Raw genomic sequence first — 17,457 nt, forward strand, 5'->3', positions numbered from 1 at the left:
ACGTTCCTTAAAGCAAGGAAAAAGAACCATTGAGGAGTACACAACTGAATTCCAAATGTGGGCAGAAGACTCTCAATGGAATGAGATTAGTTTGCATACTCAATTTCGTTTAGGATTGTCAGAAAACCTAAAAGACGAACTCTCCCACCTGGATGCCCCTGACAGTCTCCTCTCTCTTATAAAACTCAGTACAACTTTAGATAGAAGACTCCGTGAAAGAAAGGCTGAAAAAGCAGGTTATGATGTCATACCAAAACGTCCCTTCAACTATACCTCTCCTCAGGAAAGACCTAGTACCAGTACCCCTATGGAAATCGGAGTCATCAAAGGTCCCCTCACACCAGAGGAAAAAGCCAGGAGAAGGATGGAAAATTTGTGTCTCTACTGTGCTCATAAAGAGCATACTGTTTCTTCATGTCCTCAGCTTCTGAAGCAAAAGAAGGGTAAGCTAACCCACAGCACTCATTTGTTTAATTTAACATTGGATACACAAATGACTTTGTTTTTTTTATTACAGTGGGACCAGAGAAACATTCAATCTAAAGCTTTGGTTGATTCAGGGGCCTCACGGAGTTACATAGATACTACCTTTGTTAAAAATAATAAAATACCTATTGTGTGTAAAGCAAAACCTCTCTTTGTCAAATTAATAGATGGCTCACTGATACAACAAGGTCCAATAACTCATCACACTATACCTTTACTTTTAACCACTAAGGAATGTCATACTGAATATATCTCATTTGATTTAATTCCTATATCATTACACACAATAATTCTGGGGTTTTCCTGGTTGCAGAAACACAACCCAAATATAGACTGGTCTCAAAATAAAATAACACTAAGTTCTTCTTATTGTTTGAAGACCTGTTATCCACACTGTACCCTAGCTACTCTAGAGAATGGGATACCCAGACCTTATCCGGATCTGGCAGAGGTTTTTGACCTTAAAGAGGCAGAAAGTCTTCCCCCACACAGGGAATTCGATTGTCCGATAGATCTAATACCTGGGTCACAAGTTCCACATGGGAAAATATATCTCCTCTCTCAAACCGAACTAGCTTTCGTAAGAGCTTACTTAGACGATAATCTGCGCAAAGGGTTCATTTCACATTCTACTTCCCCTGCAGCAGCAGGTATGTTTTTAGTTAAAAACAAGGATGGGACGATACGTCCTATTATTAACTACAGAGCGCTAAATGATATTACTTTAAAGAACAGATATCCACTACCCTTAATTCCTGAGCTTCTTGAACGCTTACATGGCGCCACCATCTATTCTAAACTTGATTTGAAGGGTGCTTATAACTTAATTAGAATCAAACAAGGTGACGAATGGAAAACAGCGTTTAGAACACGTTATGGGCTGTATCAATACAACGTGATGCCTTTCGGCTTAAGTAATGCGCCCGCTACATTCCAACATTTTATTAATGAAATCTTTCGAGATTTATTGGATGTATGTGTTATAATTTATTTGGATGACATCCTTATTTATTCCAAAACATTGCAAGATCATGAGAAACATGTACGATGGGTGCTTACTAGGTTAAAAGAACACAAACTATACGCTAAGCTTGAGAAATGTTCTTTCCACGTTCAAGAAATTAAGTTCTTGGGTTATATTATAACACCAAATAAAATCATGATGGATCCAGAAAAGGTTTCTGCAATTGTAAATTGGCCAGTCCCCACAACTGTGAAAACTCTACAAAGATTCATTGGGATCTCAAATTTTTATTGTCGCTTTATTAAAGATTTTTCACTAATTGTGAAACCGTTAACACAACTAACAAGTAAGAAACAGAGATTTACTTGGACCAAAGAAGCTCAATTATCTTTTGAGACTCTAAAGAATCAATTCATTAATGCACCAGTTTTAACATTACCCAATTTTGATTCACAATTTATTCTTGAAGTGGACGCCTCAAATACTGGTATTGGGGCAATTCTTTCACAAAAGAATAAAGATAAAACAGAAACCCATCCCATAGCCTTTTATTCAAGAATGCTCACTACTGCTGAAAAGGACTATAGTATAGGGGATAAAGAGTTATTGGCAATAAAATGTTCACTGGAACATTGGAGACATCTCCTCGAAGGTTCAAATCTCCCTTTCATAATTTTCACTGATCACAAGAACTTAGAATACTTAAAGAAAAGTAAAACACTTAATTCACAACAGGTCCGTTGGTCCATCTTTTTAGACCGGTTTAATTTTTTAATTACATATAAACCAGGGAAACTCAATATTAAGGCAGACGCCTTATCTAGAATGTATGAAAAAGATCTGTCTGATGACCCTGAGTTTGTAATCCCTGAAGAAAGATTCATAGGAGTTATATCTTCTTTAGAACAGGAAATACTTGATGTTCTAAATAAAGACCCTAACATACCTGGATCTTGTGATAAAGATCCACAGACTGGACTATATTATTATAAAAGGAAGTTGTTCATTCCTGAATCTTTAAGGAAAACTATCCTTAAACAAACCCATGATGGAACTTTAGCTGGTCACCTGGGAATCCAAAAAACCATAGAATTAACTAGAAGAAATTTCTGGTGGCCTGGGATGAACCACACCATTTACCTATACATAACAAGCTGTGATGTTTGTGCTAGAAACAAGATCTCCCATAAAAAGCCAATAGGCCTCTTAAGACCTCTGCCTATCCCAGATAAACCATGGGAGACCATATCTATGGATTTTATTGTTGATCTCCTTAACTCTCAACATTACACTTCCATACTAGTTGTAATAGATCATCTAACACGTCTGGCTCATTTCATACCCATGAAAGGTTTGCCTTCCGCTCTCGCAACAGCTACAGCCTTTTTGAATCAAATAGTAAGATTACATGGATTACCCACCGTAATAATTACGGACAGAGGTACACAATTCACCTCTTCTTTCTGGAAATCCTTATGCACATTACTAAAAGTAGATAGTAGATACTCTACTGCATTCCATCCCCAAACAAATGGACTTACGGAAAGAACTAATCAAACCCTTGAACAATATCTTAGGTGTTTCATTACCTACTTACAAGATGATTGGATTGATTATATCCCCATGGCAGAATTTTCTTACAATAATTCTGTTTCCACTTCTCTTAAAATGTCACCTTTCTTTGCTACTTATGGATTCAATCCCAATACCGTATCTCTTTCTAGAAAAGAAGTAAACTCACCTAGTGCCACAGAATTCACCAATTCTTTACAAGAAAGGTTAGATCAATTGAAGGATTCCCTCTCAAAGGCAAAAGACTATCAAAAACGTAACTATGATCATCATCATAGTCCAAGTCCCACTTACCAAATTGGTGATCAAGTTCTACTGTCCATCAGGAACCTCAAGTTGCAGATACCATGCAAAAAACTTGCCAATCAATTTTTAGGACCTTTTACTATTGATAAGATCATTAACCAGAATGCAGTTAGACTCATTTTACCTGATTCTTATAAAATACATTCCACATTTCATGTGTCTCTCATTAAACCTTATTCTGCTATAGACCATCACGGTATCAATCTAAGACCCCCGCCTATCTTGGTGGAGAATCAGGAAGAATTTGAAGTTGAGTCTATTCTTGATTCCAGAGTAAGACGGCATAAGCTGGAATATTTAATTAAGTGGAAAGGTTATGGTCCGGAGGAAAATTCTTGGCAAAGGTTTACTGAGATACATGCACCTCGTTTGGTTGCTGCTTTTCATCGTCGTTACCCGGAGAAACCTCGGATGGAATCCCCTGGGGTGATTCCTTGACTGGGGGGATCTGTGATATTCCTTTTAGGATTATCCCCTCCCACCTAATTAACTTTCCTTTATAGGGCAGTAACTTCCAACACTCATTGCCTGAATATTGAAGCTCACTGTTACGTTTGCTTTCTTGTGCCATTCCTACTTGCTAATCGTAGCTACAGCTGATTCCCTTGAGGATTTTCTACCTGACTTCGTCTTCAGATTCATACGCATCCGGATCTACATCCTCAGCGTTCCGGAAACCAAGCCGCGCACACACAGCTCCTCACCGCCATCGGCGGTCACTGCTCAGCTCTGCTCTTACCGGATACTTGTGGGGTATTGTATGTTGTCTATCCGGATAATACTTACCTTGCTTTGTATCCTCAAATTGCCTTACGTTTGAACTGATTTACTCTGTGCAGTATTGTTATACTTACCACCCCTATTCAGTATAAGTTGTGCTATATAAAATCGCATCAAGCTCTTCTTACTAATATCAGTAAAGATTGGAATATCCAGATATGCTATATTGATTGTGTGTTTTGGATTGCTTGGAACTGTATATATTTTATATGTGTGTGTGCGTGAAGACAGGTTTTGACTTCAATACCTCTGAATTGCTATCTCAATGGAATATATTAATTCTACCTGACTAAAGTTATACCAACTCAGCTGTCTCAATCTTATATCTTATAATCTACAAAAGATTTCAAAAGTAACTATCTCACAGCAACTATTCAGGTAATTTAAACTACCATTACCTGCTTAGCTTACAAAAGAGAAACACATCCCTTATTTATTGAGGGATTTTTGTTATATTTCAAACCCTTAATACAAAAGTGTACCAGTTACTACACACTTGGTGTTGGGTCTGGGGAGTGAAGCTCATTCGCAGAGGCATATTCGGTTACAGGCTCTAGTTTATTCACTGGGGCTAATGTAGCCTTCTTACTTTTAGGCATAATGACAGATTAGAAATACAGGAGCTGGTAGCACAGCACAGGAACTTGGTTTCAGTAAAGCAAGAAGTTAACAGAGGTCCTGGCAGTTCAGGCAAGCAAGAGGTTAACAGAGGTCCTGGCAGTTCAGGCAAGCAAGAGGTTAACAGAGGTCCTGGCAGTTCAGGCAAGCAAGAGGTTAACAGAGGTCATGGCAGTTCAGGCAAGCAAGAGGTTAACAGAGGTCCTGGCAGTTCAGGCAAGCAAGAGGTTAACAGAGGTCCTGGCAGTTCAGGCAAGCAAGAGGGTAACACAGGTCCTGGCAGTACAGGCAAGCAAGAGGGTAACACAGGTCCTGGCAGTACAGGCAAGCAAGAGGGTAACACAGGTCCTGGCAGAACAGGCAAGCAAGAGGGTAACACAGGTCCTGGCAGTACAGGCAAGCAAGAGGGTAACACAGGTCCTGGCAGTACAGGCAAGCAAGAGGGTAACACAGGTCCTGGCAGTACAGGCAAGCAAGAGGGTAACACAGGTCCTGGCAGTACAGGCAAGCAAGAGGGTAACACAGGTCCTGGCAGTACAGGCAAGCAAGAGGGTAACACAGGACCTGGCAGTACAGGCAAGCAAGAGGGTAACACAGGACCTGGAAGTACAGGCAAGCAAGAGGGTGTTACAGAAGCATTAGTTATTTTGTTGTGAAGAGCTTATTTCCCAGCAGCAATGCCTGAACCAGCAAGCCAGCGCCTAAGAAGGGCTCCAAGAAAACCGTAACAAGTATCATTTCATAAAGAGTTAACTCTTTTTTTTCAGCTTTTAGAAACTATTGTCTAATTACACGTTTGCTGGCCTCAGCTCTAAGTTTAGTGATAACAAATCCCATTGTCTAATCACCTCTGGAGCCAGACTGCTAATTGATAAGATGAACTTGTAAACTTGTTATCTTAAGTACTGTAATCCTATTGTGGCCTGTCAAAGGACAGTGCTCTCTATCTAAATGTGTGATGGGGGATTTTGTGCTTTCCCCCCTCTCCCCCTGGGAGTGCCCTGTGTGCATGTAACCTTAATAAAAAGCAGGCTGGGCATCCCAGTCCTGAGTTCTTGTTTGACCCTCAATCGCAGCGTTGACTCGTTTTTGTGGGCAGAAGGGTATCCTAGCTGTACTGCAGCTAAGGGAGATTATTCTATATTTGCGAGACTCATATAGAATACTATGGAAAGCAGCTTCTCCCCTCTTTAGCAATAGGGATCCAGGCTACTAAGCGGTCCATCTCTCAGCGAGACTAAGGGTAACCGTAACATTTGGCGGCAGCGGCGGGATTTTCCTGGATTTCCTAGGAGAGGTACAGAACGGATGGAGAGCGCTTACGAAAAATTGAAGCGTACAACCCTAAAGGATTTACTTGAAAGCAGAGGGGGGTACGCCAGCAACCGGCCGAGGAGAGAGCTGATCGCAGAATTGACCGAACTGGATCAGAGCTTCACAATGGCGGAAACACCGACCACGATTAGTGACGAAAAAACCAGGATTGTTCGGGAAAGGCTCTCATTATACGGGCCGAACCCCTCCATGGAATTGGTACAGCAGTTGATGGCGGAGGCGGACGAGGATATACGAGAGACTCGAGCCCACGAACTCAACCTAGCGAACGCACACCGCAATGCTGAAGCCCCGCAGGTAATCATCCCTGTCGAAAATGCTGGGAGGCCCAAGATACCCTATGCGGCATTTCGACCCTTCCTAGAGAGCGAGACAGGGATTGATGAATATTTGGCGGACTTCGAAAGGCAATGTGCCCTGCACCAGATTCCCAACAGAGAGTGGCCCACGATATTGTCTGGGAAACTATCCGGGCGAGCCCTGGAAGCCTTTCGTACTCTGGGTGCTGAGGAAGTGACACAGTATGAGCTAGTTAAGGAGACACTGTTGCGACGGTACGCTGTAACTCCGGACACGTATCGCCGACAGTTTCGGGGCACGGAGAAGAAGCCTAACGATACCCATATGGAATGGGCGCACCGAATGCGGAGAGCGGCAAATCACTGGCTGAGCGGAAGTAAAGCGGTGACTGGGGAGGAAATTTTACAATTGTTTCTCTTAGAACATTTTTATAATGGCATGGAACAGCAAGGGAAGGAATGGCTGCGAGACAGGCGGCCTTCTACCTTAGAAGAAGCAGCCAAATTGGCCGATGAACATTATGACTCCCGTCTTCACGAACCCATGAACTACCGAGCTCCAGCACGGGTCGAACCCAGAGAGGTTTACCGTGCACCCCCTCGTGCTGAATTCCGAGCCCCGGTGCCCACAGGGCCCGTCCGACACTCAGGACCACCCAATAACAGCTCTGAGCGTCCCAGACCGACTTGCCACCGATGCAAGCAACCAGGGCATTTCATGGCTAGCTGCCCCCTTAATACGCACCAGACACCCAGGAATTACAATTACCCCTCTGGGTCCTATCGTCCGGCCCGGGCCCTCTGTGTTAACCAAGAGGCCCCTATGGAGGGATATGTGGGGCCGCTTCACGAGGCAGACCCTGTATATGCTGCCTCAGATAACCGCCAGCACCATCGGCAGAGGGTATGGCTCGAGGGGCGATCTACTGAGGGATTGCGAGACACAGGGGCTACTATCACGCTGGTACAGAGTCATTTGGTGCCAGAGCACAAGCGATCCAGACAGACTGTGGCCGTTAGAGTGGCGGGGGGGGATGTGTACAAAATTCCAACAGCTAAAGTGCATCTTGATTGGGGAGCGGGAAAGGGGGCTGTGAACGTGGGCCTAATGGATAATTTACCTGCCGAAGTACTACTGGGCAACGATTTGGGCCCCATGACTTCTGCCTATGCTCCAGTATGCAACAACGAGGCGGACCCAGTGACTACACGGGCCCAAGCCTGGACGGAGCGAGAGCTCTCACCAGTGCGGGAGACACAGGTAAGACCTACCCCGACCTTGCCTGACAGGTTAGGCCCCATACCCTGGGACACCCCAGATGCTTTCGAGGCAGAGTCTAAGACTGACCCGACCTTACAAAAGTACCGGGAACGAGCAGAGACCGGAGGGGGCGGGGCAGATAACGAAACATTCTTATGGGAAAAAGGGAAACTATACCGCTGGACAGAGAAAAGGGGACAGCGTAGGCGACAGCTGGTAGTGCCCCACAAATACCGTCAAGAAATCCTCAAAATAGGCCACGACATCCCCTTAGCAGGCCACCTAGCCGTTACCCGTACCCTACACCGCATTACTCACACGTTCTTTTGGCCAGGGGTGCACGCTGACGTTAGAACTTACTGTAACACCTGCGATGTGTGTCAACGAGTAGGAAGGCGAGGCGATCACCCTAAAGCCCAGCTAGTAAATATGCCCATTGTAGAGGAACCCTTGAGCCGGGTTGCTATTGACCTAGTGGGACCACTGGCTACCCCTAGTCCCTCCGGTAAGCGATACATTCTTACCGTAGTGGACTACGCTACCAGGTACCCAGAGGCTGTCGCCCTATCCAACATACAAGCGGATACGGTAGCGAATGCACTAGTACAGGTGTTCTCCCGGGTAGGATTTCCAAAAGAAATCCTATCCGACCGAGGCACCCAATTTACGGCTGAATTGACCCAACAACTCTGGCAGGTTTGCAAAATTAAGTCCCTCCTGAGCTCCCCATACCACCCCCAGACGAACGGGCTGTGTGAGAGGTTCAATGGGACCCTCAAGCAAATGCTCAAGACGTTCACTCAGGAATACCGAGACTGGGAACGCTTCCTGCCGCACCTCCTATTTGCTTATCGGGAGGTGCCCCAGGAAACTACAGGGTTCTCTCCCTTCGAGTTGCTCTACGGAAGAAAGGTACGGGGACCCCTAAACCTGATCCGGGAGCACTGGGAGGGAGAGATGGAGGCTGACGGTGTCCCCATTGTGCCATACGTGCTGGAACTCAGGGACCAAATGGAGCAATTAGCCAAATCCGTGCGGGCTAATCTCCAGTTGGCCCAGAGAAGACAGAAAGTATGGTACGATCGGGGGGCCCGAAAGAGAATCTTCACCATAGGACAAAAGGTGTTAGTACTTAAGCCGGTGAAGACAGACAAATTGCAGGCGTCCTGGCAGGGTCCCTACCAGATCGTAGAGAAAAGGGGAGACACCACTTATGTGATAGCTAGCTGCCACGACAACAATCTTAGAAAGACATTCCATGTAAACATGCTCAAGGAATATTTTGAGCGACCAGAGAACGTGACGGCCGTATGTTGTTCCCCTCAGGAAGACCCCGACAGTTTACCCATTCCAGACCTATTAGAAAAGAGCCTCCCCACAGGTATAGTGGCGCAGGTTCAGATAGGGGACCGACTTAGCCCCACTGAAAGGGAGCAGCTCAACCAACTCCTCCAGTCCAAACACCTCACCTTCTCCCCAAAGCCAGGGTACACTACATTAACCACCCACCAGGTAGATACTCCGGGACAAGCTCCCTTGCGCCAGGCTCCGTACCGAATCCCCGAAGCAGTTAGGACAGGAATGAAGAAGGAGATCGATGAGATGCTCCAGCTCAGGGTAATTGAGCCCTCCGATAGTCCCTGGGCCTCCCCAGTTGTCTTGGTGCCCAAGAAAGATGGGACCACCCGGTTCTGCGTAGACTATCGGAGGCTCAATGAAAATACCGTGACGGACGCTTACCCTATGCCCAGGGTAGACGAGCTACTCGATCGTATAGCCAGGGGAAATTACCTGACCACTACTGACCTCTGCAAAGGTTACTGGCAGATTCCCCTGGCCCCGGAGGCTATCCCCAAGTCGGCATTCGTCACCCCATTCGGCTTATATCAGTTTAGGGTAATGCCGTTTGGGATGAAGAATGCCCCAGCTACATTCCAGCGCTTGGTGGATAGGCTCCTGGATGGCTTCCAGAGTTTTGCTTGCGCCTACCTGGACGACATAGCGATCCACAGTGAGTCCTGGGAGGACCACTTAGCTCATGCGGGAATGGTTCTGGATCAGATCCGGGCTGCTGGCCTGACTCTGAAGCCAGAAAAATGCCACTTTGGGATGGCCGAGGTACAGTACCTGGGTCACCGGGTGGGGTGTGGAAAGCAGCGACCAGAGCCGGCCAAAATAGAAGCTGTCGCCAATTGGCCCACCCCCATCACTAAGACTCAGGTCCTAGCCTTCCTGGGCACGGCAGGGTACTATAGACGGTTCGTACCAGACTACAGCACACTTGCCAAACCCCTGACTGACTTGACCAAGAAGAACTTACCTCGACAGGTCCTGTGGTCTCCCCACTGTGAAACGGCTTTCCAGGCTCTCAAAAATGCTCTAATTAACGCTCCTGTCTTGGCGGCCCCAGCCCTTAACAAACGTTTTATCGTCCATACAGATGCTTCCATGTTCGGGCTGGGAGCCGTCCTCAGCCAAGTAGGCGAAGATGGAGGGGAGCATCCAGTTGCCTACATCAGCCGGAAGCTCCTGCCCCGCGAAGTCAGCTATGCAGCGGTCGAAAAGGAGTGTTTGGCTTTGGTGTGGGCATTAAAGAAATTGACTCCCTATTTATATGGTCAGGAGTTCACTCTGGTCACCGACCATAACCCGTTGGTGTGGCTGAACCGGGTCTCTGGAGATAACAGCAGGCTATTACGTTGGAGCTTATCGTTGCAACCCTTCAATTTCACCATTACTTACAGACCTGGGAAACAGAATGGCAACGCCGACGGGTTGTCCAGACAAACCGACCTCAGCCCCGCATAACCAGCGGTCTGGACAGCCTTAGTCTGCCCCGAAAAGGGGTCAGACCGTGTCTGCCAGAGTGTTCCACAGAAAGGGAGCACTGTTACAGAAGCATTAGTTATTTTGTTGTGAAGAGCTTATTTCCCAGCAAGCCAGCGCCTAAGAAGGGCTCCAAGAAAACCGTAACAAGTATCATTTCATAAAGAGTTAACTCTTTTTTTTCAGCTTTTAGAAACTATTGTCTAATTACACGTTTGCTGGCCTCATCTCTAAGTTTAGTGATAACAAATCCCATTGTCTAATCACCTCTGGAGCCAGACTGCTAATTGATAAGATGAACTTGTAAACTTGTTATCTTAAGTACTGTAATCCTATTGTGGCCTGTCAAAGGACAGTGCTCTCTATCTAAATGTGTGATGGGGGATTTTGTGCTTCCCCCCCTCTCCCCCTGGGAGTGCCCTGTGTGCATGTAACCTTAATAAAAAGCAGGCTGGGCATCCCAGTCCTGAGTTCTTGTTTGACCCTCAATCGCAGCGTTGACTCGTTTTTGTGGGCAGAAGGGTATCCTAGCTGTACTGCAGCTAAGGGAGATTATTCTATATTTGCGAGACTCATATAGAATACTATGGAAAGCAGCTTCTCCCCTCTTTAGCAATAGGGATCCAGGCTACTAAGCGGTCCATCTCTCAGCGAGACTAAGGGTAACCGTAACAGAGGGTAACACAGGTTCTGGCAGTACAGGCAAGCAAGAGGGTAATAGAGGTCCTGGCAGTACAGGCAAGCAAGAGGGTAACAGAGGTCCTGGCAGTACAGACAAGCAAGAGGGTAACACAGGTCCTGGCAGTACAGACAAGCAAGAGGGTAACACAGGTCCTGGCAGTACAGGCAAGCAAGAGGGTAACACAGGTCCTGGCAGTACAGGCAAGCAAGAGGGTAACACAGGACCTGGCAGTACAGGCAAGCAAGAGGGTAACACAGGACCTGGAAGTACAGGCAAGCAAGAGGGTAACACAGGTTCTGGCAGTACAGGCAAGCAAGAGGGTAACAGAGGTCCTGGCAGTACAGGCAAGCAAGAGGGTAACAGAGGTCCTGGCAGTACAGACAAGCAAGAGGGTAACACAGGTTCTGGCAGTACAGACAAGCAAGAGGGTAACAGAGGTCCTGGCAGTACAGACAAGCAAGAGGGTAACACAGGTTCTGGCAGTACAGACAAGCAAGAGGGTAACACAGGACCTGGCAGTACAGGCAAGCAAGAGGGTAACACAGGACCTGGCAGTACAGGCAAGCAAGAGGGTAACACAGGACCTGGCAGTACAGGCAAGCAAGAGGGTAACACAGGACCTGGAAGTACAGGCAAGCAAGAGGGTAACAGAGGTCCTGGCAGTACAGGCAAGCAAGAGGGTAACAGAGGTCCTGGCAGTACAGACAAGCAAGAGGGTAACACAGGTTCTGGCAGTACAGGCAAGCAAGAGGGTAACAGAGGTCCTGGCAGTACAGGCAAGCAAGAGGGTAACAGAGGTCCTGGCAGTACAGACAAGCAAGAGGGTAACACAGGTTCTGGCAGTACAGACAAGCAAGAGGGTAACAGAGGTCCTGGCAGTACAGACAAGCAAGAGGGTAACACAGGTCCTGGCAGTACAGACAAGCAAGAGGGTAACACAGGTCCTGGCAGTACAGGCAAGCAAGAGGGTAACACAGGTCCTGGCAGTACAGGCAAGCAAGAGGGTAACACAGGTCCTGGCAGTACAGGCAAGCAAGAGGGTAACAGAGGTCCTGGCAGTACAGGCAAGCAAGAGGGTAACAGAGGTCCTGGCAGTACAGACAAGCAAGAGGGTAACAGAGGTCCTGGCAGTACAGGCAAGCAAGAGGGTAACAGGACCTGGCAGTACAGACAAGCAAGAGGGTAACAGAGGTCCTGGCAGTACAGACAAGCAAGAGGGTAACAGAGGTCCTGGCAGTACAGGCAAGCAAGAGGGTAACAGGACCTGGCAGTACAGACAAGCAAGAGGGTAACAGAGGTCCTGGCAGTACAGGCAAGCAAGAGGGTAACAGGACCTGGCAGTACAGACAAGCAAGAGGGTAACAGAGGTCCTGGCAGTACAGACAAGCAAGAGGGTAGCACAGGTCCTGGCAGTACAGGCAAGCAAGAGGATAACACAGGTTCTGGCAGTACAGGCAAGCAAGAGGGTAACAGAGGTCCTGGCAGTACAGACAAGCAAGAGGGTAACAGAGGTCCTGGCAGTACAGAGAAGCAAGAGGGTAACAGAGGTCCAGGCAGTACAGGCAAGCAAGAGGGTAACACAGGACCTGGCAGTACAGACAAGCAAGAGGGTAACAGAGGTCCTGGCAGTTCAGGCAGACAAAGGTTAAACAAAGACCTTGGCAGTTCAGGCAGACAAAGGTTAAACACAGACCTTGGCAGTTCAGGCAGACAAAGGTTAAACAAAGACCTTGGCAGTTCAGGCAGACAAAGGTTAAACAAAGACCTTGGCAGTTCAGGCAGACAAAGGTTAAACAAAGACCTTGGCAGTTCAGGCAGGCAGAAGTTAAAGGGACACTGAACCCAATTTTTTTCTTTTGTGATTCAGATAGAGCTGCAATTTTAAGCAACTTTCTAATTTACTCCTTTTATCAATTTCTCTTCGTTCTCTTGCTATCTTTATTTGAAAAAGAAGGCATCTAAGCTAAGGAGCCAGACAATTTTTTGTTCAGAGCCTGGACAGCCCTTGTTTATTGGTGGGTGCATTTATCCACCAATCAGCAAGAACAACCCAGGTTTGGGTTCAGTGTCCCTTCAAGCACAAGCCTTGGCAATCCAGGCAGACAGAGGTTAGAAAACAGACAAGGAAGAAAATCCAGAGGTAAGTCAAAATAAGGCTTCAAGGCAAAAGGACTCTTCTTTCACAAACAAAGGCAGGGCAAAGACTGATTAGCCAGGCAGGTTTAAATAGTCTGTTGGTAATTGCACATTACCAACAGCTGACATGAGGTGGAGCCTGAGAAAGCAGAAAACAAAAAGGAATGCATCCACAAGTAGAAGCCCTCTGGTGGCCCAGTGGAAAGTCACTGGGATACAACATGGGAGACCCAATGGGGGCATGAGAACATCATCATTAGACATCTGTGGCAATACTACCGCCTGCACGTCCTCATCTATACACTTGTATATTAGTAGAGTCTATAGCTGTTTGATGGGCTTACTGCTATATGAGGAGACTGGGAAGGGTGTATCTCATTATGTAAACGTTTGTCTTCCTTTTTATCTCAAGGTGCAGCTCACTTACCCTGATTCTCTGTCACTTTTAACTGCCTGAAGACTCAAATTGTATCTGTTACTTTATATTTGGTTCATTATTGATTTAAAAGCAAACACATACTCATCCCTCTCAACATTTCCCAGAGGTGTATCAAGATGGTGATCTTAGGGAACTCTTGGGGAGTAGACCACCAACATTTTGTAGGAGGGGCTGCAGTGGGGGGGAGCATGGTCCCAGCTGGGTCATGGGTGAGGCCGGGACATGTTAGGGCATTCCTTGGTGCAGCTGGGCAGTTTCTGCAACCCATAATACTTCAGGGGAGAAGAGAGCCAGACCTTTCAACCAGTGACAATTCCACAGGATTCAGGCTGGCTGGGAGGTCTACACACTTGATCCTAAGCTTATACTGATAATTAAAGTTAGGTCCAAGCAAAGCTTCTGTCAAAAAGCCATGGAACATGAACTTGCCTTAAAGGTGGTCTCTGTTCCCTGTGGCCCCATAATCTAGCTGCTATTTAAAGAAAGCTGCTATGTGGAGTACAAAGCGAACATGCTGATAATACACACTGAGGAAGGCAGTGTATGGAATGCCAAACCGTAACGCTTCTTTAAAATGAAGTTCTAATTCTTTAGAAGATGAATGTTGTGTTATTATATAGATTAAAGAATCAGAAGAATTGCAGCCGCACAACAAGAGGCATCAGAGGGGCAGAGTTAAAAAGAAAAAAAATCTTTATTAGAACATCATTAAAACCCAGGTACGTGGCAAGCAAACATCCTGACTAGTTTCGTGCTCTCTTGAGCACCTAATCATAGGATACTATATAGATTACACAGGTGCATACATCTGGGATTCCTTCTTTAGTGCACTAACCAATAACAAAATGACCCTTCTGGCATTTGTTTGGTACCTTTATTGGAGCACTATTTTTAGGTTGCTCTTCTAGGACAATAAATTTGGTGTTGGAACTAAATAAATGCTGGAAACGGAGGCTGATTTCATTATTGATTTGCGAATAAGGAATCACAAATATCTAATGTAGATATTCAGAACTGTGCTTTTTTTGTCTGTCTTTCTGGTTTTTATGTGAGTGCACAAATTAACCACCATTGTTTTACAAGTCTATCATATGCATTACACTACTGTGTCTTTTTGTCAAGTCAAAATTAAACTTTCATGATTCAGATAGAGCAACAATTTTAAGCAACTTTTAAATTTAAACCTATTATCATTTTTTCTTCATTCTCTTGGTATCTTTATTTGAAAAAGCAAGAATGTAAGCTATGGGGCAGGCACATTTTTGGTTCAGCACCTGGGTAGCGCTTGATGATCAGTGGCTACATTTAGACACCAATCATCAAGTGCTACCCAGGTTCTGAACCAAAAATGACTAGACTATCCCTTTAAAAACATATTTGAAGTAGAATATAACAAGGGCTTGAAATATCTAGAAAGCAGTTTATTTATATCCCACTAGACATCATATATCAGCTGTTTCCCTTACGAGGTTTGCTCACATCTACATGAGCAGTGCAGCGCACATGGTCCGTTGGTTTGGTTTTTAAAGCACAGAAACATGTTTGGGACCTGTATTTTTTTTTAATACATCTAATATTTTTTCTGGTCTCTTTAAACAAACACTCGCCTAGATTATGAGTGTTGCGCTAACTGCAGCCCAAGTGAGCTATGTTTTTTTTGTTAGGCTCCCTCGAGCGTCTTCATCCGACATCCGAGGGAACATAACAAAAAAACATACTGCACTTGTGCTGCAGTTAGCGCAACTTTTGTAATCTAAGCAACTGTAAGTTAAAGGGCCATAATACCCAAATGTTTAAACACTTGAAAGTGATGCAGCATAGCTGTAAAAAGCTGACTAGAAAATATCTCCTGAACATCTCTATGTAAAAAAGAAAGATATTTTACCTCAAAAGTTCCTCAGTAGCCACCTCCCATTGTAAAGGATTTCTAAGCAGCATTTTAGTGAGTCTGTCCTGGGACAGCTGAAAGGATGAGCCTCGTGAATTCTCATATTATTTCACCAATCAGGTAAAGGAAGCTTACTATGAAATCTCATGAGAGTTAAGTCAAATCTCATGAGATCACAGTAAGAGTTCATGACCTCAGCACTGCTGATGCTGATTGGCTGCAGTTCATTTCTTCATTTTTGTTTTATTTTTACCTGCAGCTGGGAGCAGCTGAGTATAACTTTTACACAGAACTTACTCTGCTGAGCTGAGGAGATTGTGAGGTAAAATATCTTCCTTTTTTACATAGAGATGCTCAGGTGATATTTTCCTGTCAGCTTTTTACAGTTATACTGCATCAGTTTCAAGTGATTTAGCATATGAGTATTATGTCCCTTTAACTACTGAGTATCATAAACTTATAGTGTCATTCAGATCTGATTGGCTTGGTTTATGTTTGTGCGTCTTATATAGAAGCGTGATATTAAACCTACTGCTGCCTCACGGTCAATTCCTGGATTCATAAACATGGGTAGACTAGAAAAATACTATTTTTACACTTGATTCTGTTGTAACTAACAGTACATAGTCTCAAAGTATAAAATATAAAGCTATTTCAATAGAAATTGTGTTATGAATCTGATTTAACACAAACAGGCCCATTTATCAAAGGGCTTGCGGACCTGATCCGACACTGCGGATCAGGTCCGCAAGACCTCGCTAAATGCGGAGAGCAATACGCTCTCCGCATTTAACATTGCACCAGCAGCTCACAAGAGCTGCTGGTGCAACGCCGCCCCCTGCTGACTCGCGGCCAATCGGCCGCCAGCAGGGAGCTGTCAATCAACCCGATCGTATTCGATCGGGTTGATGTCCGGCGATTCCTGTCCGCCTGTTCAGAGCAGGCGGACAGGGTTATGGAGCAGCGGTCTTTAGACCGCTGCTTCATAAGTTGTGTTTCTGGCGAGTCTGAAGACTCGCCAGAAACACGGCCCTTCAAGCTCCGTACGGGCCTGTAGGTGGTGTAAAAACAAAGCTGTCCGTACCATGGCATTTTTATAGAGGTGAAAACCCAAACACATATCTGATTATTATTTGTATTATTATTATCATTATTATTATTTGTATTATTATTATCATTATTATTATTTGTATAATTATTAGTTGTATTATTATTATCATTATTATTTGTATTATTATTATTATTTGTATTATTATTTGTATTATTATTCTTTTTAATTGTATTATTATCATTATTATTTCTATTATTATTATTTATATTATTAGCTGTATTATTATTATTTGTATTAATATTATTATTATCATCATTATTATTTATATTGTTATTATTATTATTTGTTTTATTATATTGCAGAGTTTTTTTTTACATATATATTATTATTGGTTATTTGTAGAGCGTCAACAGATTCCACAGCACTAACAAGTATTTAATGTCCCTTTAAGGAATCCCGTGAAGGACATAGTAACATTGACGGATCTTGGAGGACTGAGACCTAAATGACATAATCTTTGTCCCTAACTCTCTCTATAACATTTCCTCAGTACTGTTGGCGCTCTCCACATCAGCTACATTGGATACGCACCGTGTTCGGCGTAATGCTTCTCTAGCTGCTCGTCTAACATCTTGCAGATCCCGTCTCCAAAGTTTTGCAGGATTTTGGCCTCTTTTCCGCTGCTGAGGGGTAATGGATACTTCTTTAGCGAACTGATGGCCTAAAAGGAAAGAAGGTTTTATTATAGGTTTAAATAGACAGACGGGGACTGGCAGTCTACACAACCTGTTGAATTTTACGACCCTCAGCATTT

At 44.8% G+C, this 17,457-nt stretch overlaps 1 protein-coding gene across 1 annotated transcript in view; it reads right to left on the bottom strand.

The window, feature by feature from the left end:
* MUS81 (MUS81 structure-specific endonuclease subunit) overlaps positions 1–17,457 on the bottom strand; it is a 491,008-nt gene that overhangs the window by 253,890 nt on the left and 219,661 nt on the right. The window contains 1 exon segment of the mRNA XM_053689244.1: positions 17,235–17,364. Within this exon segment, the coding sequence (XP_053545219.1) occupies positions 17,235–17,364 (130 nt within the window).

The sequence above is a fragment of the Bombina bombina genome, chromosome 7 (genome assembly GCF_027579735.1).
Source record: "Bombina bombina isolate aBomBom1 chromosome 7, aBomBom1.pri, whole genome shotgun sequence".
In the NCBI taxonomy this organism is placed as follows: Eukaryota; Metazoa; Chordata; class Amphibia; order Anura; family Bombinatoridae; genus Bombina; species Bombina bombina.